The sequence below is a fragment of the Oncorhynchus kisutch genome, linkage group LG11, assembly GCF_002021735.2.
Source record: "Oncorhynchus kisutch isolate 150728-3 linkage group LG11, Okis_V2, whole genome shotgun sequence".
In the NCBI taxonomy this organism is placed as follows: domain Eukaryota; kingdom Metazoa; phylum Chordata; class Actinopteri; order Salmoniformes; family Salmonidae; genus Oncorhynchus; species Oncorhynchus kisutch.
Window position 1 is genome coordinate 46,236,099 of NC_034184.2, and position 23,329 is coordinate 46,259,427.

Genomic DNA, 23,329 nt, shown 5'->3' on the forward strand with positions numbered 1-23,329 from the left:
AAAGAGTTTGTCATCTTATCATAGATGAGAATGTCTCCGATGACAACCGAACTGATTAAGTCATTAACTGATTAAGTCTGATTAACTCATTAACTCATTAAGTACCACCGCATATGTTCAATTGGTCGGTTTACCAGAATATAGTTGATTTCCCCCACCTTCTGATGTTCCCAGAATCTCTGTTAACCAAGGGTTTTGCAAATGTAACATCAGTAGGGTCGAGAGAGGGGGGGAGAAAGGGGGTAAGTGGTATTTATGACTGTCATAAACCTACCCCCAGGCCAATGTCATGACACCCTAGACCCACTTACATTTTCTTACAGCCCCAATGGATCCACAGATGACGCCATTACACTGCCCTATCCCATCTGAGGAATACCTACGTTAGAATGTTTATTGATTATAGCTCAGCCTTCAACACCATAGTACCCTCCAAGCTCCTCGTTAAGCTCTGGGCCCTGAGTCTAAACCCCACCCTGTGCAACTGAGCCCTGTACTCCCTGTTCACCCATGACTGTGTGGCCACGCACGCCTCCAACTCAATGAAGTTGGCAGACTACACCACAGTAGTAGGCCATCAATGACGTCAGCCTACAGGGAGGAGGTAAGGGCCCTGGCAGTGGGGCAAGGAAAATAACCTCTATTGTCAACAAAACGAAGGAGCTGATTGTGGAGTTCAGGAAACAGCAGAGGGAGCACGTCCCTATCCACATCAACAGGACTGCAGTGAAGGTGGAAAGCTTCCAAGTTCCTCGATGTCCGTAATGTGTTCAATCTGAAATGGTCCACCCACACAGACGGTGTGGTGAAGGCGCAACAGCTGACGAAATTTGGCTTGGCCCTAAAACCCTAATACTTTTACACATGCACAATTGAGAGCATCCTGTCGGGCTGTATCATCGCCTGGTAGGGCAACTGCACTGCCTGCAACCACAAGGCTCTTCTGAGTGTGGTGTTGTCTGCCCAACGCATCATGTTTTAGTTTGTGAATAGATACTACTGCACTGTTGGAGCTAGGAACAAGCATTTCTCCTTAACATCTGCTAATTATGTGTGACCAATAAAATTTGATAGACTAGGTCAACTTTTATACTATTGGGCAGCATGTCCTTTCTGTGAGAAAGAAATGGCCTATTCCAAACAGACTCTGGGACATTTGGGATGATGGATCCCAAATTCATACAACCAGTAGGCCTAGGCTACATACCAAAAACGAGGCAAAAGAAAAGCTGTGGCTCATGCAACAGATCAGAAAGTTTTAGCTTAATGTTGCTAAACCGTTTCTTCACATACATGCACAAGGCATTAGGCTACGTGCAAATGTTCATTACATAATGCAATTCGCGGGAAAAACACAATTTTGTTTCATGTGACAGATAAATATCCCCCTCTTTTCTAAAGGATCTTTAAATATGCAACAAGTAGCGTGGGTTGCTAATATGACCAGGATTGTGCTTTTGGCTACTGGACAATGAAGGTTGATTTTGAAAACTAATAAAATGGGGGGGGAAAGGCCACTTGTTTCAATGGTATATGGGCTCTTTATAAAACAATTGCCTGCAAGTTTGGTTAGATTTTGTCTACTTAGAAGCAAGATAAGACATGCCTCATGTGGTAAAACGTTTAAGTTACAAACAAGTGTATTTCAAAATTCATACTGTCGCCAGCTCATTGCAAAGTGACACGTTGACGCTTGTTTAGTTGCCTATGCACTTGAATTGCGAAGGGAAGCGAGCTTAAATTGACCAGTTGAGGTAAAAAATAGATAGCTCTTTTTAATCAGCCATGTTTCTTTTTTTTTTACACACGATTGCCTTTAGAATTGTTGTGCAATGATTGGCTTTATTAAGGCAAGTTTCACTCCAGTAGCAAGGAACTGTTTGAGCTGTAGCAGTGTCTCTTGTGCAAAATTGAATGGTATTTCAATAAATTAATGGGATGAAATGCATTATTTCGCTATGGGATAGTTCCAAAAAAATTTTTTTACAATTGACCTCTGGCCGTCTTTTTAACTGACAAAAGCCGACTAATACCGGGTAACGGAAACACTGCTGGAAATGTTCTTGGTATCATATGGAAACAGGAATGTACCGCGTTTGTAAATCTGTCTTGTGTTAATTAGACACCAAATGGACAGACTGGGCTAGTCCGATAACGCACTTGTTTTCTCATCCCAATTTGCAGGCGCTGCCAGACAAGCTGAACCCGGTGGTGCGTCCTCTGATGGAGGCGGCTAAGCGGGAGGAGAATACCCTGGTGCAGGGCTACGCCGCCTCCTTCATTGCGAAGCTGCTGCAGCAGTGTGCTGGTAGGCAGCCATGTCCCAATTCCAAGATCGTCAAGAACCTGTGTTCATCGGTCTGCGTGGACCCCCTGCTCACGCCCTCCTCGGCCTGTCCGGTGTCCACGACTCAGGAGACTGCTAAAGGTATGGGATGGTAGATCTGGAATGTCCACCAGAGCTGTTGCCAGAGAATTGAATGGTAATTTCAACATTTTAGAGAATTTGGTAGTACATAAATTTGCTAAAAATGTCTAATCCAGTTTTTGCTTTGTCATTATGGGTGTGTTGTGGGAAAAAAAACTGTTTAATCCACTTTAGAATCAGGCTGTAACGAAATGTGGAAAAAGTTCAGGTCTGAATACTTTTCGAAATGCACTATATATGTATGTACAGTACCAGCCGAAGTTTGGCCATCTACGCATTCCAGGGTTTGTCTTTATTTTTACTGTTTTCTATATTATATGGAATCTTGTAACCAGAAGTGTTAAACAAATCAAAATATATTTGAGATTCTTCAAAGTAGCCACCCTTTGCCTTGATGATAGCTTTGCACAAAGGGTGGCTACTTTCAACAATCTTTAATATCAATTGATTTATTACTTTGGTTACTACATCATTCCAGGTCTTGATGTCTTCACTATTCTACAATGTAGAAAATAATAAGTATAAAGAAACCCTTGAATGAGTTGGTCAACTTTTGACTGATGCTGTATGTGTAATTGTTGTAAAGATCAGGTTTCGTTGTACAGATTGTTAGCTTCATGCTTGCACCATTTTACTCACTGAAATTCTAAAACCATTTGTTCAAACGGTAAAGTACATTATCCTTATGATTCATGTAATGAAAGCATCTAGCTGTTTTCTCTGGGGCCTGCTGACTTACGCGAGCCTCTCCTTTCCCGGGGGGGAAAAAGGAGGAAGAAAAGTGAATTTGTAATGTTTTTAAAAATCAAATTGACTTAGTTGAATAGAGGTTTTCTGTTGTTTATTTATTTATAAGCTCTACTATTTTACAACTAATATATTTGATATGGTTTTAAGATGCAGCACATGCGAAATGCGCATTGGTGCTTTGCATAGGCGTCATTGGGCGGGAAGCTACAACTGCAATGTTTTTTGGGACTTTACAGTTACTGTTTAATACATGGCTGCTAGCAGTGGCTATTATATTTAGATGTTTTGAATTTTATAATTACTCGGGTGATAAATTGTCCTATGATATTTGTGCACAAAGATGCAGACGAGCTATATTTAAAAAATAATTAGACCATACTGGAGCTCTATTTTAACAGTAAAATATAACACAGCCCAAATGCCTGATGAAATAACTAATTTGTTGAATAACATCTCACTCGTATATTACACATTTTAATAAAGCACTCTGAGTGACTTTATAAGATGATACAAATGGTCTATATTGTATTTACTGTTAAAAAATATATATAATATAATTGGTGCAACCAAATCATGGGCAGGTGCCACCAAAGGGGAGCCCTGTAATATTATTCACCAACTGAGGAAGTGTGAACTTGAAGCACTTTAACAATCTAGCTAACTCTATGATCCTGTTGCTCAATAGCCATGTTGGCTAATTGATTAAACAATCAGTAATTCACGTCCTACAAAACAGTGCTAGGCCTAGGATACTTGATGTTGGCCTAATCGGCGACAATGGCGCACGCTGCACCGTGGGCGCATCAAAACCATACTACATAGCTTACGCCTGTTGTAAAGTGGTACCATGAACTGTTAAGAGGCGAGAAATAAAAGCTGTGACTCTCCTCCTCTCATTAAGTAGAACGGGTAGTTTGAAAACAATTTTTCCCTCAATTCCATTTTGAGCAAGGGTCATATGCTTGTGCTTACCTGACTGAATCTCTCCCTCATTCGCACAGTGGGAGGAGTGAGTGGCTCGCTCACACAGCAGCGGAAACGGAGAAGGGCAGATACTTTCATAGCAGGAGTCGACATGATGCATAGGCTACTGTTGACCAAATAATGGTTTTAGAACAAACTGTAATTGTAGTCCCATCCTGTTTCAGTAAATGAACACAACCCAGATTAAACCCTAACGAGGTAGAAGCAACCAGGAGAGTGACTACATAAAACCCTCTTACTCACTTTGCTGTTCTCTACCATTCCTAGCTGGCATGTCGGAGAAAGAATGCATGCACCACGTGGTCAATAAGACCAAGGGCATCATCACCCTGTACCGCCACCAGAGGGCAGCATTTGCCATCACCAGCAAAAGGGGCCCCACCCCCAAAACCGCCAAGACACCCACCACTGAACTGCCCCCCGGCTGCACCATCACCACAGACACTGACGAGGTGGGTGAAAGAGGGTGTGAAAGGTTACCTAAACATTTACCTGTGACTGTTTGTTTATTTTATTTTTACTGTTTCAGAATAAAAAAACCTGTCTCGTCCAGAGAAGAGGCGCAGAGTTCTCTCTGATGACGATTGCCAGGCACTTTGGCCAGGAGCTGACAGGGTCACTGCCCTACCTGTGGGAGTCCATGGTGGGACCTCTGAGGGCTGTGGTGGAGGACAACGAAGGCATCGGTATGCTAAAATGGCATTCTTATCCAGTGCGACTTGTTCATTGGGATCACTAGAAAAACCTTTCAAAACGCAATCTGAAAAATAGCATTTCTTATTGACAAATACAGGTAGCCCTTCCCTGTTTCAGTCCATTTGGTGCATAATGACCCAGATGTACTGCTGTTTACTACCCGCTGTCCACTTCTAGATGGGCGTCTTCATATAACTCGTGTGCATCATCAATGACGAGATTGAAGTGTATTTTTCTCTGTTGTAGATTGGAAGCTCCAGATGGAGAAGGGGGATGCTGCGGCCCAGGATCTGGTCAACTCACTGCAGGTCCTGGAGGTCACTGCTGGGGCCATGGCCCCCGAGCTCAAACCTCTGGTAATAGAAAATACAGGCATCTCCCCAGTAGAAACACCACTTAGCCCTATTCACCAAACCACAGTGGAAGATGGACTTATCAAAGTTGTCTTCATTAAAAGGGAAGTTACAACCTTTTTTTTTTTCAGATCTCAAAAATGTGTCTTTCAAGATGAGTCCACGTCCCTTGGCATCTGCTGTGTAGTTATAACTATATGCCTCAAGCCCAAATGAATGGTGAAGAACACCCGTATCTGGAAATAACATGTTGGTGTTTAGGATTGTGCCATAGAGATTGGTCTTCAAAACAGGTGGCCAGCGACATGGCTTTGGCTCGACAGGACTTTGACATGGAAACATCGGACAAACAGATTTTTGGAATGCATTTCGCTACACTCGCAATAGCATCTGCTAACCATGTGTATGTGACAATAAAATTAGATTTGATGGTCATTTCTCCCCCTCTGTGTATTTCAGTTGTTGGAGCACCTGCCCCACCTGTTCACCTGTCTGCAGCATCCGTACACGGCCGTTCGTCACATGGCGGCGCGCTGCGTGGGCGTGCTCAGTAAGATCGCTACCATGGAGACCATGCACCTGTTCCTGGAGCGTGTGCTTCCGTGGCTGGGGTGCATCGAGGACAGCACTAAGCAGGAGGGGGCCATCGAAGCCATGGCCTGTATCTTTCATACGCTGTCACGCAGTTAGACATGATCCTATACTACGTGTATGGGCAACCTACCAATATGACTTTTTACAAATAAGGTTGGAATATTATCTAGGGCCGGGAAGATACCAGTATTGCGATTCTGGTTAGTATCGTGGCAAGGAAACAAAACACAAAGTGGACTTAACTTCTTTAGGAAGAGCGCTCTGTTGGAAACAAACATATTGTTATCGAGTCACCCGTATTTTTTTTAAGGACCAACGAGTTGGGTTTTGCTTTGTGTATTCATTTTTGCCATGGAAAAAAGTATTGCGACACTGGTATCGTCTTGGCCCTACTTTTATCGAAAGTGACTAACAGTACATTGAGTGCATACACTTAAGTAAATGTGACCCCAGCGGGAATCGAACCCAAGACCTGATTTAACTGAAGTGTTCGGGGTTCACTATGGGTATCATGACACCAAAGAAGTGGGTGTCATTGTCGTGTGGTTTGTTGTCCTTGACCCCTTGGCCCCCGCAGGTGTGATGGAGCAGTTGGATGTGGACATTGTGCCATACATTGTGCTGCTGGTGGTGCCGGTGCTGGGCCGCATGAGTGACCCCAGTGACAGCGTCCGTTTCATGGCCACGCAGTGCTTTGCCACCCTCATCCGCTTGCTACCCCTGGAGGTAAACACACACAAACCAATGCACAATAGTACGTTTAAGGAGATTTGTTTGAGCAAGTATTTATTTAGGAGTAGTTATTTGCTTTTTTTGGGATGTCAGGTGATTTGTGATTCTGCACAGTCCGACGCAATGTGGTTACTTTCAAATGTTCACTAGATCTGCTGTATACAGTGCTTTCGGAATGTATTCAGACCCCTTAATTTTCTCCATTTTGTTACATTAGTCTTATTCTAAAATGGACATCAATCTACATACAATGCAATAATAGCTTTAGAAATGTATGCAAATGTATTTCAAAATAAAAAAAACTGATCACATTCACATACATTACCAGTCAAAAGTGGACACCTAATCAAGGGTTTTTATTTTTTACTATTTTCTACATTACAGAATAATAGTGAATATGTATGGAATCATGTAGTAACCAAAAAAGTGTTAAACAAATCTAAATATATTTGAGATTCTTTGAAGTAGCCACCCTTTGCCTTGAAAGTTTTGCACACTCTTGACATTCAACCAGCTTCGAGGTAGTCACCTGGAATGCGTTTCCAACTGTTTTTAAGGAGTTCCCACATATGCTGAGCACTTGTCGGCTGCTTTTCCTCCACTCTGGGGTCCAACTCATCCCAAACTCAATCGGGTTGAGGTCTGGTGATTGTGGAGGCCAGGTCATCTGATGCAGCACTCCATCACCGTCCTTATTGGTAAAATATACCTTACACAGACTGGAGGTGTATTGGTTCATTGTCCTGTTGAAAAACAAATGATAGTCCCACTAAGTGCAAACCAGATGGGATGGTGTATCGCTGCAGAATGCTATGATATCCATGCTGTTTAAGTGTGCCTTGCATTCTAAATAAAATCACTGGCAGTGTCACCAGGAAAGCATCACCACCTCCATGCGTCACGATGGGAACCACATGTGGCGAACATCCGTTCACCTACGCTGCGTCTTATAAAGACACAGCGGTTGGAACCAAAAATGTCTGTCTAATTTGCACTCAGGACAGATTTCCACTGGTCTAATGTCCATTGCTCATGTTTCTTGGCCCAAGCAAGTCTCTTCTTCTTATTGGTGTCCTATAGTAGTGGTTTCTTTGCAGCAAATCCACCATGAAGGTGTGATTCAGTCTCCTCTGAACAGTTGATGTTGAGATGTGTCTGTTACTTGAACATTTGGGCTACAATCTGAGGTGCAGTTAATTGCTGATTTGAGGCTGGTAACTAATTAACTTATCCTCTGCAGCAGAGGTAACGCTGGGTCCTGTGGCGGTCCTCATGAGAGCCAGTTTCATCATAGTGCTTGATGGTTTTTGCGACTACATGAAAACTTTAAAAGTTCTTGTAATTTTCCAGATTGACTTACCTTAAGTCCATCCTTACTTTAAGACATTATTAAGCTGAGCACAGCTCAAATATGGACTTGGTCTTTTGCCCTATCTTCTTTATACCACCCCTACCTTGTCATAACACAGCTAATTGGCTCATACGCATTAAGGAAAGAAATTCCACAAATGTACTTTTAACAAGGCACACCTGTTAATTAAAATAATTTCCGGGTGACAATCGCATGAAGCTGGTTGAGAGAATGCCAAGAGGGTGCAAAGCGGTCATCGAGGCAAAGGGTGTTACTTTGAAGAATCTCAAATATAAAATCTATTTCATTTTTTGGGGGGGGGATACTACATGATTCCATGTGTTATTTCATAATTTTGATGTCTTAACTGTTATTCTACAATGTAGAAAGAGTAAAATTAAAGAAGACCTTTGAGTAGGTGTGTCAACTTTTGACTGGTACTGTAAGTCAGTTGTCATTGTAATAAATAAGAACACATTCTTAAACGGGCTTGCCTAGTTAAATAAACACTTCAGACCCTTTACTCCGTACTTTGTTGAAGCACCTTTTGGCAGCGACTACAGCCTCGCGTCTTCTTGGGTATAGCGCTACAAACTTGGCACACCTGTATTTGGGGACCTTTCCCAAAGCCACACCTGCGTTGTCCTTAGGGACATTGTCCTGTTGGCAGGAACCTTCGCCCCAGTCTGATAACCTATTCCACAGTGCTCAGGACTTCATCAAGGAGCTCGCTGTACTTTGCTCCGTTCATTTTCCCCCCTCAATTCTGACTAGTCTCCCAGTCCCTGCTGCTGAAAGACATCCCCACAGCATGATGCTATCACCACCGTGCTTCATTGTGTAGATGTTGCCAGGTTTCTTCCAGACCTGACACTTTGCATTTAGGCCAAAGAGTTGAATCTTGGTTTCATCAGACCAGAGAATCTTTATTTTCATGGTCTGACAGTCCATGGGTGCCCTTTGGCAAACTCCAAGCAGGCTGTGTTGCCTTTTACTGAAGAGTGGCTTCCGTCTGGCCACAATACCATAAAGGCCTGATTTGTGGAGTGCTGCAGAGATGGTTGTCCTTCTGGAAAGTTCTCCCATCTCCTCAGAGGAACTCCGGAGCTCTGTCAGTGACCATCAGGTTCTTAGTGATTTCCCTGACCAATAACCTTCTCCCCTGATTGCTCAGTTAGGCCAGCTCTAGGAGTCGTGGTGGTTCCAAACTTCCATTTTAACAATGATGGAGGCCACTGTTCTTGGACCTTCAATGCTGCAGAAATCCTGTCTCGGAGCTCTACGGACAATTCCTTCCACCTCGTGGCTTGTTTTTTGCTCTGAGATGCACTGTCAACTGTGGGACTTTTTGCTTGCTTCCTAAGTGGACAGTTTGATTTCACAGAAGTGTGATTGACTTGGCGTTACATTGTGTTAAGTGTTCCCTTTTATTTTTTTTTAGCAGTATGTGTGTGTGTGTGTGTGTGTGTGTGTGTACTGCTCAAAAAAATAAAAGGGAACACTTTAACAAACACAATGTAACTCCAAGTCAATCATATATATATATATATATATATATAAAATTACACGCATGACAGTTGTGTGCTTTTTCAAATCATGTCCAGTTGGACTCCCAAGTTGTAGAAACATCTCAAGGATGATCAATGGAAACAGGATGCACCTGAGCTCAATTTTGAGTATTCTAGCAAAGCGTCTGAATACTTAAGTAAATAAGGTATTTCTGTTTTATTTTTTAAATACGTTTGCTAAACATTCTAAACCTGTTCGCTTTGTCATTATGGGGTATTGAGTGTATATTTGAACAAAAAATAATTCAGGTTAGAATATGGCTTTAACAAAATTTGGAAAACGTCAAGGTCTGAATACTTCCTGAATGCACTGTATAATTTCTTAACCATGGGCAAAATCGACATGGGAGGTTTACAGGGATATTGGTATCCACAGTACTCAACCAGTATTTTTTTCTTTTTAAATACATACATTTTTTTACATAAATGCACTAATTTAAGCTTAAACTGCAGTGTTCTCTGCCTTGTGGAAAAATGTGTCATATTACAGGATATTAGTTTTAAAGTTTGCTTAAACACTACAAAATTGTCATTACAATGCCGGTCCCTGACAGTTTGCAAACCCCTGATCTACAGTTGTTTCCTACTGCACAATATGGCCAATTCTATTTTGTCATGTAGAAGGCAGTGTAGCTCATTGTTGTCCTATGCTGAATAGTGAGGCTATATTTTATGACGGTCATTTGGAGGATGTGTTCTCCTTCCGTTTTGATTGCAATTTGGACCACTGTCAGTTCAATTAGAGATTAAGTGGGAGTAATGAATTAGGCACAGTGCAGAACTGGACAACTCAATGTCATTACTTTCCATACCATGATGTACATTGTTGACTCTCTCATACAGAGAACTTTTGTTATTGACCAAATACTTATTTCCCACCATAATTTGCAAATAAATAAATTAAATCCTACAATGTGATTTCTGGATTTTTCTTCTCATTTTGTCTGTCATAGTTTAAGTGTACCTATGATAAATTACAGGCCTCATCTTTTTAAGTGGGAGAACTTGCACAATTGGTGGCTGACTAAATACTTTTTTGCCCCTGTTATTTGTTGCGATATTTTATCGCCTTTTCACACTATTGTGCTGAGCCAATTCGTATTGTGCTCAGATATTTTATATTCTCATTTGTCCTTTCCAGCAAGCTTCCAGCAGCTATGGTGGATGCTAAACCAGGCCAGAAAAGTATATTTGGGCTTGGTTTGGCTTAGGGGTTTGAGTTTATCGGCCTCAAACTCTTTAAAAACATTTTTTTTTTTTTTTAGGCTGGTATCCCGGACCCTCCCACCATGTCGGATGATCTGATTCGCCAGAAGGCCAGAGAGCGTCACTTTCTGGAGCAGCTGCTTGACAGCAGGAAGCTGGAGAACTACAAGATCCCTGTGCCCATCCAGGCTGAGCTCCGCAAGTATCAGCAGGTGTGTTTGCAAATCTGTTTACACGTCTGTCTTTTTACTTGTCTGTTTTTTATTGATCCATCTCTAACACTCATACATAAAACAATCGGTAGAACCGCTGTTAGCCCTTGACTACATGTGCACTACTGCAAGCTACAACCAGGGCAACTCACACATTGCCTGTCCTTGAGGAACATGTAGGCTGCATCTTGCTTCCTACCCACTCATGCTGCACAAATGTAACACACTTGACTAATGCAGAACTTTGAACTCTTAATTTACTGTTCAGCAAAATGATTTCCATACAGGATACAGCACTTTAAGATACCGGTAGCTTGCTAGTTAGTTTTATGTGAATGCTGAATGTAATTCTAGCTAGCTAACTTTGCTAGCTAGCGTACAGCTGACACTAACGTCAGTACGCTGATTTCACTGGGGTAATTAACTTATCATTCTGTAGCGCCTTACGGTCAGATGCCGAGCAGTTGCCATGCCAGGCACTGGTGCTCTCGGGTGCAGCTGTAGAACCTTTTGAGGATCTGGGGACCCTGCTATATCTTTTCAGTCTCCTGAGGGGGATTAAGCATTGTCGTGCCCTCTTCATGACTGTCTTGGTATGTTTGGACCGTTCGGTGATGTGGACAACAAGGAACTTAACTCTCGACCCGCTCCACTACTGCCCCGTCGATGTTAATGGGGGCCTGTTTGGCCCGCCTTATCCTGTAGTCCACGATCAGCTCCTTAGTCTTGCTCACATTGAGGGAGAGGTTGTTGTCCTGGCACCACACTGCCAGTTCTGACCACCAACCTACAGGCCGTCTCGTCGGTGATCAGGCCTACCACTGTCATCAGCAAACTTAATGAGATGTTGGTGTCGTGTTTGGCCACGCAGTCGTGGGTAAACGGGGAATACAGGAGGGGATTAAGCACATACCCCTGAGGGGCCCCAATGTTGAGGATCAGCGTGGCAAACGTGTTGTTGCCTCTTACCACCCGGGGGCGGTCTGTCAGGAAGTCTGGGATCCAGTTGCAGGGTCCTTAGCTTAGTGATGAGCTTCGTGAGCACGATGGTGTTGAAAGCTGAGCTGTAGTCAGTGAACAGCATTCTTACATAGGTGTTCCTTTTGTCCAATTGGGAAAGGGCAGTGTGGAGTGCGACTGCATCTGAGGCGGTATTGGAGTGGGTCTAGGGTGTCAGAGGATGCTGTTGTGAACCATTACTAGCCTTTCAAAGCACTTCATGGCTACTGACGTGAGCGCTAAGGGGCGGTTATCATTTATGCAGGTTACCTTTGCACTGGGCACAGGGACTATGGTGGTCTGCTTGAAACATGTAGGTATTACAGACTCAGTCAGGGAGAGATTGAAAATGTCAGTGAGCGACTTGACAGTTGATCGGTACATGCTTTTGAGTACAAGTCCTGCTTATCTACATGGCCCTGCGGCTTTGAATGTTGACCTCTTTAAAGGTTTTGTTCACATCGGCTACAGAGAGCATTATCAGTCATCCAGAACAGCTGGTGCTCTCATGCATGCTTCAGTGTTGCTTGCTTCGAAGCGAGCAAAACGGGCATTTAGCCTCACTGGGCAGCTCATGGCTGGGTTTCCCTTTGTAGTCCCTAATAGTTTTCAAGCCCTGCTATATCAAATGAGCCTCAGACCCGGTGTAGAATCTAGGTCCTGTATTGAAGCTTTGCCTGTTTGATGGTTCATCTGAGGGCATAGTGGGATGTCTTATAAGCGTCCGGATTAGTGTCCCGCTCCTTAAAAGCCACTGGAACTTCCTGCTTTAGTTTTTGCTTGTAAGCAGGAATCAGGAGGATAGAATTATGGTCAGATTTGCCAAATGGAGGGTGTGCTTTTGTCTAACCAGGTGTGATTGTTGGATTTGCGTTTATTGTCGAAGGAATGACCATTACACCTAGGCCTGTACTCTGGAGCGGGAACGATTTGGAGGTGGAGTGTCCGTCATGGTCTGGGGCGGTGTGTCAAAGCATCACCGGACTGCGCTTGTTGTCATTGCAGGCAATCTCAACGCTGTGCGTTACAGGGAAAACATCCTCCTTCATGTGGTACCCTTCCTGCAGGCTCATCCTGACATGAGCCTCCAGCATGACAATGCCACCAGCCATGCTGCTTGTTTTTGTGCATGATTTCCTGCAAGACAGGAATGTCGGTGTTCTGCCATGGCCAGAGAAGAGCCCGAATCTCATTGAGCACGTCTGGGACCTGTTGGCTCGGAGGGTGAGGGCTAGGGCCATTTCCCCCTCCCCCCACACAGAAATGTCCGGGAACTTGCAGGTGCCTTGTTACCCCACTCTTCCACCATTTCACAGCAAGAACTGGCAAATCTAGTGCAATGAGGAGGAGCTGCACTGCAGTACTTAGTATCTGGTGTGGCCACCAACTGCATTTACTTTTGATTTTGACCCCCTTGTTCAGGGACACATGATTCCATTTCTGTTTGTCACATATCTATGGACCTTGTTCAGTTTGTCTCAGTTGTTGAATCTTGTGTTCATACAAATATTTTCTCATGTTAAGTTTGCTGAAAATAAACGCAGTTGACAGTAATAGGCCTTTTTTTGCTGTGTATGTATGTATGTATGTATGTATGTATGTATGTATGTATCGATATGATTTTTTAAATAAATGTATTCAGACTCTGTAATTTGTTGACGCACCTTTGGCAGCAATGACGACCTTGAGTCTGCTTGTGTATGACGCTACGAGGTTGGCACACCTGCATTTGGGGAGTTTCTCCCATTGTTTTCTGCAGATCCTCTCAAGCTCTGTCAGGTTGGATGGGAAGCGTCGCTGCACAGCCATTTTCAGGTCTCTCCAGAGATGTTCGATCGGGTTCAAGTCCGTGCTCTGGCTGGGCCACTCAAGGACATTCAGAAACTTGTCCCGAAGCCACTTCTGCGTTGTCTTGGCTGTGTGTTTAGGGTTGTTGTCCAGTTGGAAGCTGAACCTTTGCCCCAGTCTGAGGTCCTGAGCACTCTGGCACAGGTTTACCTCAGTGATCTCTCTCTGTACTTTGCTTGGTTCCCCTTTCCCTTGATCCTGACTCGTCTCCCAGTCCCTGCTGCTGAAAAACATCCCCACAGCATGATACTGCCACCACCATGCTTCACCGTAGGGTGGTATTGGCCAGGTGATGAACGGTACCTGGTTTCCTCCAGATGTGACGCTTGCCTTTCAGGCTCAAGGTTAATCTAGGTTTCATCAGACCTGAGATTACTTTTTTTTATGTTCCCGAGAGTCGTCTAGGTACCTTTTGGCAAACTCCAAGCAGGCTGTCAAGTGCCTTTTCTTTTTTTTTACTGAGCAGTGTCTTCTGTCTGGCCACTTGGTGTAGTGCTGCAGAGATGGTTGTCCTTCTGGAAGGTTCTCCCATCTCTAGAGGAACTCAGGAGCTCTGTCAGAGTGACCATCGGGTTCTTGGTCACCTCCCTGACCAATGCCCTTCTCCCCCAATTGGTCAGTTTGGCCGGGCAGCCAGCTCTAGGAATAGTCTTGGAGGCTCCAAACTTCTTCCATTTAAGAATGATAAAGACCACTGTCCTTGGCCCTTCAATGCTGCAGAAATGTTTTGAAACCCTTCCCCAGATCTGTGCCTCAGCACAATCCTGTCTCGGAGCTCTACAGGCGATTCCTTCGACCTCCTGGGTTTGTTTTTCCTCCGACATGCACTGTCAACTGTGGGACGTTTTTATATAGGTGGGTGTGTGCCTTTCCAAATCATGTCCAATCAATTGAATTTACCACAGGTGGACTCCAATCAAGTTGTAGAAACATCTCAAGGATGATCAATGAGAACAGAATGCACCTGAGCTCAATTTCGAGTCTCATCACGAAGGGTCTGAATACTTATGTAATTAAGGCATTTCTGTTGAATTAATATCTGCTAAACTTTCTCGCTATGTCATTATGGAGTATTGTGTGTAGATTACTAAGGATATACTTTAAAACAATCCATTTTAGAATCAGGCTGTAACATAACAATTTGGAAAAAGTCAAGTGGTCTGAATACTTCCCGGCTGCACAAATGATTCTGAAGGTAACCAGGATGTATTTGCAATTCGTTTTGGATTATTTTGTGCACAGTAAAAAAAAAAAAATGGTAAATGTTACCCATTCAGCGCTTTCCACTTCATTTGTAGTGTCATTGTTTTTTGGCAAAGCTCTACAAAAAGGGATTGCTTTTAAATGCTGCAGGGATGTCGGCTGCTGCTGACAAATTACTTTTTGGACAGAACAAATAAATAAAAAATTGTAGAATTGATGGGCTTGTGTACTCTGCTGGTATCCTGCTGAGCCCAAAATCTATCTCTCTAGTGTAATGGAACCCTGCAGAGTTTTGGAATAAAACTTCTGCTGGTCAACAATGGATACGACTACGCTCAGCTTTTATACCCCAGCTTAATCTCATCTAGACTGGTGCAGAATAAGCATGCCACTGTGACATTCAGTGTTTGATTAGTTTGGGATACAAAGTGATTTGTGCAGTACGACTTCTATGTAGTCCATCTTGTACAATCAATATAAGCATGGTGAAGATGTTTGCGTGAATCCCAAACGCAGTGCAACAGCTCATTGCATCCCATGGTTGTCTGCTCTGTCATAGCTAGTATGTAAAATTATTTGATGGACAGTTTCAATAACTTTGATCTCTCCAGGACGGAGTGAACTGGCTGTCCTTCCTGAACAAGTACAAGCTCCACGGTATTCTCTGTGATGACATGGGACTGGGCAAGACCCTGCAGTCCATCTGCATCCTGGCTGGGGACCACTACCTCAGGTACTGAACTGCATGACCACACACTACTTACGTTCTAGGCCAACTATATTGCAGTTGTGCTGCATTTATCAACAAATGGTTGCATGTCATCAACTGCGCAGTTCGGCATCATATTGCTATGTCAGAATGTGGTACGGTGATATGCTAAATACTAGGGATGTTCCTCTTTCCTTTTCAAGACCATGCCTCTCTAGATGCATGTGCTCAATACGATACAGGAACTATTTTTTTTTTTGTTTGAAGCGTTTCGGTTTGATTAGAGAACGATATGATTCAATACATTAACATTTGTTGAATAACCACAATTTTCCATTATAAATTAACCTGCTGCTGATATGGCGCTCATGAGCTGGGCGTTTCGTGTGGGAATTATGCATGTGTATGGACTATATAGGGAGCTGAGACAGATTCACAAGGGAGACTAGATCAGCCCTCTACCAGATTAGAGGGTCAATGTAGCCTATAGTTTTACTCCCCCCACTAATTAACTTGTAATTTTAGCAAATTAAGTAACGTAAAAAAAAGTGTACTTTTTCTTTAACTAGGGAAGTCTGTTAAGAACAAATTCTTACTTACAATGACGGCCTACCCCGGCCAAACCTTCCTCTGACCCGGACGACGCTGGGCCAATTGTGAGCTGCTCTATGGGACTCCTAATCACTGCTGGTTGTGATACTACAGACCCAGGTTTGATCCCGGACTGTGATGCCTCTAGCTCTGTGATGCAGTGCCTTACACTGCTGCTCCACTAATCTCTGAATTAAGAGTTTGAGCTAGTAATGTATCAATATTTATCATTTACAAATTACCGATGAGAGCCAATTTAATATACAGCACAACTTTGGATTTCACCCCCATCTCAAAATCAAATGGTTTTGACCATTTGGAAGTCTTTGCAGAGTGATCTCTTCTCCTCTGGCTTCGGCCATGCAGTGCGCCTCGCAAATGTGATCGCTGTCCTCGTTATACAGGGAAAGTTTCTTTCATAGTACAAAATTACCATATACACATTGCAAAAATAACAAAACTATTGCTCATGGTGAATCTGAACAATCAAATTTATTGCAAGCCCCATTTTCAACAGCACATGCCTTCAGAAAGAATTCACACCCCTTGACTTTTTCCACATTTTGTTACAGCCTGAATTTAAAATGGATAAAGTTGATTGTTACTGGCCTACACACAATACCGCATAATGTCAGTAATTGACTAAAAACATTTCATTAATTTCTAAAAATGTCTATATTCAAATCAAACTGTCACATGTGTGGACTTTACCGTGAAATGCTTACTTACAAGCCTATAACAGTGTAGTTCAAGAAGAGTCAAGAAAATATTTATCAAATTAAAATAAAGTAGCAGAATAAAATGACAAGGCTATATATGTGGGGTACTGGTACTGAGTCATTGTGCATTTAGGGGTGACGTGACTGCATAAATAATAAATGTGAGGAGCAGCAGTGTACAAAACAAATGGAGGGGGGTGTGAATGTAAATAGTCCGTTGTGCAGCACTCTTATTGCTTGGTGGTAGAAGCTGTAAAGGAGCTTTTTGGTCCTAGACTTTGCACTCCGGTACTTCTTGCTGTATAGTAGCAGAGAACAGTCTATGACTGGAGTCTGACAATTTTATGGGCTTTCCTCATTCCTCTGCCTATTGTATGGATGGCAGGAAGCTTGGCCGTACGCACTACCCTCTAGCGCCTTACGGTCAGATACCGAGCAGTCTCCATACCAGGCGGTGATGCTCCCGACGGTGCAGCTGTAGAACTTCTTGAGGATCCGGGGACCCATGCCAAATCTTTTCAGTCTCCTGAGGGGGAAACGTTTTTGGTGCCCTCTTCACGACTGTCTTGGTGTGTTTGGACCATGATCGTTTGTTGGTGATGTGGACACCAAGGAACTTGAAACTCTCGACCCTGCTCCACTACAACCCCGTCGATGTTAATGGGGGCCTGTTCGGCCCGCCTTATCCTGTAGTCCACGATCAGCTCCTTAGTCTTGAGCACATTGAGGGCGAGGTTGTCCTGGCACCCCACTGCCAGTTCTGACCACCTCCCTATAGGCGGTCTCATCGCTGTCGGTGATCAGGCCTACCACTGTCATCAGCAAACTTAATGATTGTGTTGGCATAGTGTTTGGCCACGCAGTTGTGTGTGTGTGTGAACAGGGAGTACAGTAGGGGACTCAGTACACACCCCTGAGGGGTCCCAGTGTTGAGGATCAGCGTGGCAGACGTTGCCTACCCTTACCACCTGCGGGTAGCCTGTCAGGAAGTCTGGGATTCAGTTGTAGAGGGAGACGTTTTAGTCCCAGGGTCCTTAGCTTAGTGATGAGCTTCGTGGGCACAGGGACTGGGCACAGGGACTATGGTGGTCTGCTTGAAACATGTAGGTATTACAGACTCGGTCAGGGAGAGGTTGGAAATGTCAGTGTAGACACTTGCCAGTTGGTCCGCGCATGCTTTGAGTACGCGTTCTGGTAATCCGTCTGGCCCTGCGGCTTTGTGAATGTTGACCGGTTTAAAGGGCTTGCTTACATCGGCTACCAACTTCTCAGTCATCCAGAACAGCTGGTGCTTGCCTCGAAGTGCAAGAGAGCATGAAAGGCATTTGGATCGTCTGGTAGGCTCACGTCACTGGGCAGCTCGCGGCTGGGTTTCCCTTTGTAGCTCATAATAGTTTTCAACCTCTGAATCCTACTACACGGACACTCAGATTTGGCAGTCTTAATCCTGTATTGACACTTTGCCTGTGATGGTTCGTCACATATCCGGACGCTTATAAGAAATCCTGCTGAGTGTCTCGCTCCTTGAAAGCGGCAGCTCTAGCCTTTAGCTCGATGCGGATGTTGCCTGTAATCCATGGCTTCTGGTTGGGATATGTACTTACGGTCACTGTTGGTACGATGTCATCAACGCACTTATTGATGAAACCTATGACTGAGGTGGTATACTCCTCAATGCCATTGGATAAATCCCGTTACATATTCCAGTCTGTACTAGCAAAACAGTCCTGTAGCATCCGCGTCATCTGACCACTTCCTTATTGCAGCTCGGTTGGTTAGGAGCATGTGAAATGTCAGCCATCCTCTTCGGCGCCATCAACCTTTTCAAGGCAAGCCTAAATATTTTCCTAAAGTCACAAGTTGCATGACCTCGCTCTGTGTGCAATAATGGTGTTTAAGGTGATATTTGAATGACTACATCTCTACCCCACACACACAATAATCTGTTAAGTCCGTCAGTCGACCAGTGAATTTCAAACCGTTTCAACCACACAGACCAGGGAGATTTTCCAATGCCTTGCATGGTTAAATAAAAAAGCTGACATTGAATATCCCTTTGAACATGGCACAATTATTAATTACTCTTTGGGTGGTGTATCAATACACCCAGTCACTACAAATATACAGGCATCCTTTTGAACTCTGTTGTCGGAGAGGAAGGAAACCGCTCATTGATTTCTCCATTAGGCCAATGGTGACTAATGGCTGGGATAGGAGAACTGATGGATCAACATTGTAGTTACACTACAATACTAACCTCATTGCCCGAGTGGAAGGAAGCCTGTACAGAAACAGTCTTCCTGCATTCTGTTTGCAACAAGGCACTAAAGTCTTTTTTTAAATGTGGTAAAGCATTAACTTTTCGTCCTGAATACAAATTATGTTTGGGTTCAATCCAATACAACAGTACCACTCTCCATATTTTCAAGCATAGTGCTGGCTGCATCATGTTATGGGTATCCTTGTAATTGTTAAGGACTAGGGAGTTAGCACAGGCAAAATCCAAGAGGGAAAACCTGGTTGTCTGCTTTCAACCAGACACTGAGATTAATTCTTCTTTCAGCAGGACAATTACCTAAAACACGAGGCCAACTCTACGCTGGAGTAGGTTACCAAGAGTTGACTTAAATATGCTTGAAAATCTATGGAAAGACCTCAATGGTTGTCTAACAGTGATCAACCAATTTGACAGAGCTTGAAGAATTTTCAAAAGAATAATAGGCTAATGTTGCACAATCTAGATGTGGAAAGCTCTCGTAGACTTACCCAGAAAGACTCACTTCAAACATGTATTGACTTGGGGTTGAATACTTACCGACTCAAGATTTGTTTTTATTTTATTTTTTACAAATGTTAGCATTTTTCTTCCACTGACAGAGTATTTTGTGTAGATAGTATTTAAAAAAAAAAAGACATTTGAATCCCTCTTTGTAACACAACAAAATGTCAAAAGGGTTGTGAATACTTTTTGAAAGCGTTGCAGATGACAACCTAGTAAATTACGTAGGTTGTCACTAGGGCTGTTGCGGTGACCGTTATACCACCACACTGTTTAGTCATGGTACTGCCTGGTACTTGGCACGCTATTGTCCCTCTAATCACTCTGACATCAATGCAAATGTAATCAAATCTAATCAAACACTTCATGAGAGCTCATGTTGCGCAACATTTCTATTGGCTATGCAATTTTGTGAACTGAGTTTTGATTGCCTCTATTAAAAACAGGATCCCATCAGCTTTCTATAGGCTAGGCCTACTATATTTATCAACTTTACTAATATTAAGTACATGTTACAAAGCGACACAATGAGTATAGCTTACCTGGTATGAAAATGAACCATAGGAAAAGCATCCTCCTGCCGTTCTGAGACAGGTACATGTTACTGGTCCATTCTAAATCAAAACTAATTTCACACATTTTGTATATATCAAGAATAGCCTGATGGGTGACAATATTAGCGTATCAAATGTGAATGATGCCCAGCTTGTGTGTAGTAAGGCAAACACCGCATGCCATTTTTGCTGCCTTTTCAAATCCTATTCACACACTTCATGTAGCCTAGCCCATAGGCCTATATGTTTGGTTAAGGCTTGTATCATAACGAAAGTGTCCAAATAACTTAATTTAAGCACATTGCACCGGTTGTAAAGTGGATTAGACTGGCATACATAGGTGGCGCGTGAGTCAAGTTTGGAAGAATTTATCATACAAATGCACCTTTTTTATAATAAAGCATTACATGCATAATCGATTTTGCCGTCACTTTTGAGAATGGTGTTTTGCCTACTGCTGTGAGCATCACTGCGCTTATCAACAAACGTTCTGCGCTGTTGCATCAGCCTCATTGCTTTTAAAGGTCTTGACGCTCGTGGTTAGTAACTTGGCATCTATCGCATCCCACAACCGTCCCAGACTATGTTTTGGAATTTTTTATTCCTCGCACAGTATGACAAGTTAACTTTTGTACTATGGGCAATAATAGATTGACATAGGCTTTTGCTGTTCGTTAGGCCTATTTATCTTGTTGGCTGACAAAGTAAATCTGGACAGTTCTTCCAACATCTTCAATATGCACCTTGTAATTCGATAATGACGCGCGCAGTTGCATCCCCGACCATGTCTGTGTTTTGTAGCATGTGAGAAGGACCCGACTACATGCCAGGCATTAGCTAATAAGACTTGAGATACAGTGCCTTGCGAAAGTATTCGGCCCCCTTGAACTTTGCGACCTTTTGCCACATTTCAGGCTTCAAACATAAAGATATAAAACTATTTTTTTGTGAAGAATCAACAAGTGGGACACAATCATGAAGTGGAACGACATTTATTGGATATTTCAAACTTTTTTAACAAATCAAAAACTGAAATTGGGCGTGCAGAATTATTCAGCCCCCTTAAGTTAATACTTTGTAGCGCCACCTTTTGCTGCGATTACAGCTGTAAGTCGCTTGGGGTATGTCTCTATCAGTTTTGCACATCGAGAGACTGACATTTTGTCCCATTCCTCCTTGCAAAACAGCTCGAGCTCAGTGAGGTTGGATGGAGAGCATTTGTGAACAGCAGTTTTCAGTTCTTTCCACAGATTCTCGATTGGATTCAGGTCTGGACTTTGACTTGGCCATTCTAACACCTGGATATGTTTATTTTTGAACCATTCCATTGTAGATTTTGCTTTATGTTTTGGATCATTGTCTTGTTGGAAGACAAATCTCCGTCCCAGTCTCAGGTCTTTTGCAGACTCCATCAGGCTTTCTTCCAGAATGGTCCTGTATTTGGCTCCATCCATCTTCCCATCAATTTTAACCATCTTCCCTGTCCCTGCTGAAGAAAAGCAGGCCCAAACCATGATGCTGCCACCACCATGTTTGACAGTGGGGATGGTGTGTTCAGGGTGATGGGCTGTGTTGCTTTTACGCCAAACATAACGTTTTGCATTGTTGCCAAAAAGTTCCATTTTGGTTTCATCTGACCAGAGCACCTTCTTCCACATGTTTGGTGTGTCTCCCAGGTGGCTTGTGGCAAACTTTAAACGACACTTTTTATGGATATCTTTAAGAAATGGCTTTCTTCTTGCCACTCTTCCATAAAGGCCAGATTTGTGCAATATATGACTGATTGTTGTCCTATGGACAGAGTCTCCCACCTCAGCTGTAGATCTCTGCAGTTCATCCAGAGTGATCATGGGCCTCTTGGCTGCATCTCTGATCAGTCTTCTCCTTGTATGAGCTGAATGTTTAGAGGGACGGCCAGGTCTTGGTAGATTTGCAGTGGTCTGATACTCCTTCCATTTCAATATTATCGCTTGCACAGTGCTCCTTGGGATGTTTAAAGCTCGGGAAATCTTTTTGTATCCAAATCCGGCTTTAAACTTCTTCACAACAGTATCTCGGACCTGCCTGGTGTGTTCCTTGTTCTTCATGATGCTCTCTGCGCTTTTAACGGACCTCTGAGACTATCACAGTGCAGGTGCATTTATACGGAGACTTGATTACACACAGGTGGATTGTATATGTCATCATTAGTCATTTAGGTCAACATTGGATCATTCAGAGATCCTCACTGAACTTCTGGAGAGAGTTTGCTGCACTGAAAGTAAAGGGGCTGAATAATTTTGCACGCCCAATTTTTCAGTTTTTGATTTGTTAAAGTTTGAAATATCCAATAAATGTCGTTCCACTTCATGATTGTGTCCCACTTGCTGTTGATTCTTCACAAAAAAATTGTTTTATATCTTTGTTTGAAGCCTGAAATGTGGCAAAAGGTCGCAAAGTTCAAGGGGGCCGAATACTTTCGCAAGGCACTGTATGTGAGAGGAGCATGCAGCCAGGAGAAAGAAATTATAATGAATTATTCAGCACAGCGGCCACTGGCTGCAAAAGGGATTTTTTTTAAAGGGGGTATTACAGCCATACAAAGGAGATTCCGCCTGAGAATTCAAGGCATAAAGTGCTTGTCAAATTGTGAAAGGGGCTGAAGTGTGTGTGCAAAAAAAAAAACAAAGCAGTGCTCATGCCTTTCATGTGACTGAGGATTTGGAAAAAAAAGTTGCATCATGCAGACTTAGAATGTAATCAAATCACACAGCCCAACGTTTGTCTCGCAACTAAAGTTGCATAAATGACTCCCAAATGAAGTGTATAGGAGAGCCTGTTTCTTTGTTAACCGCTCAACACAGAGAGCATGTGTGCTCTCCTTCAAATAGTTTGCAGAAAATATCCTGTGTTTTATTCAGCTGTGTTAAATGGTATTCTTCATACTATAAAGTAATGCCACGGAATTGTGAGCAAATCTTATCTGCTAAATGAACTAGTGTAGCCCATTAGCCGTACAGCATAGCCAGATCAGGGCCTAACAAAGGTCTTAGATATGCTAGTCTGTTCTTCTG

General features: G+C 43.1%; 1 protein-coding gene across 3 annotated transcripts in view; it reads left to right on the forward strand.

Moving 5' to 3' along the window:
- btaf1 (BTAF1 RNA polymerase II, B-TFIID transcription factor-associated) overlaps positions 1-23,329 on the forward strand; it is a 61,168-nt gene that overhangs the window by 26,037 nt on the left and 11,802 nt on the right. For all 3 annotated transcript variants that reach the window (XM_020495015.2, XM_020495014.2, XM_020495017.2), the window contains 8 exons: positions 2,185-2,428; positions 4,430-4,614; positions 4,692-4,848; positions 5,105-5,214; positions 5,671-5,872; positions 6,383-6,531; positions 10,722-10,874; positions 15,536-15,657. In XM_020495015.2, coding sequence (XP_020350604.1) covers positions 2,185-2,428; positions 4,430-4,614; positions 4,692-4,848; positions 5,105-5,214; positions 5,671-5,872; positions 6,383-6,531; positions 10,722-10,874; positions 15,536-15,657 — 1,322 coding nt within the window. The remainder of the gene's footprint in view (positions 1-2,184; positions 2,429-4,429; positions 4,615-4,691; positions 4,849-5,104; positions 5,215-5,670; positions 5,873-6,382; positions 6,532-10,721; positions 10,875-15,535; positions 15,658-23,329) is intronic.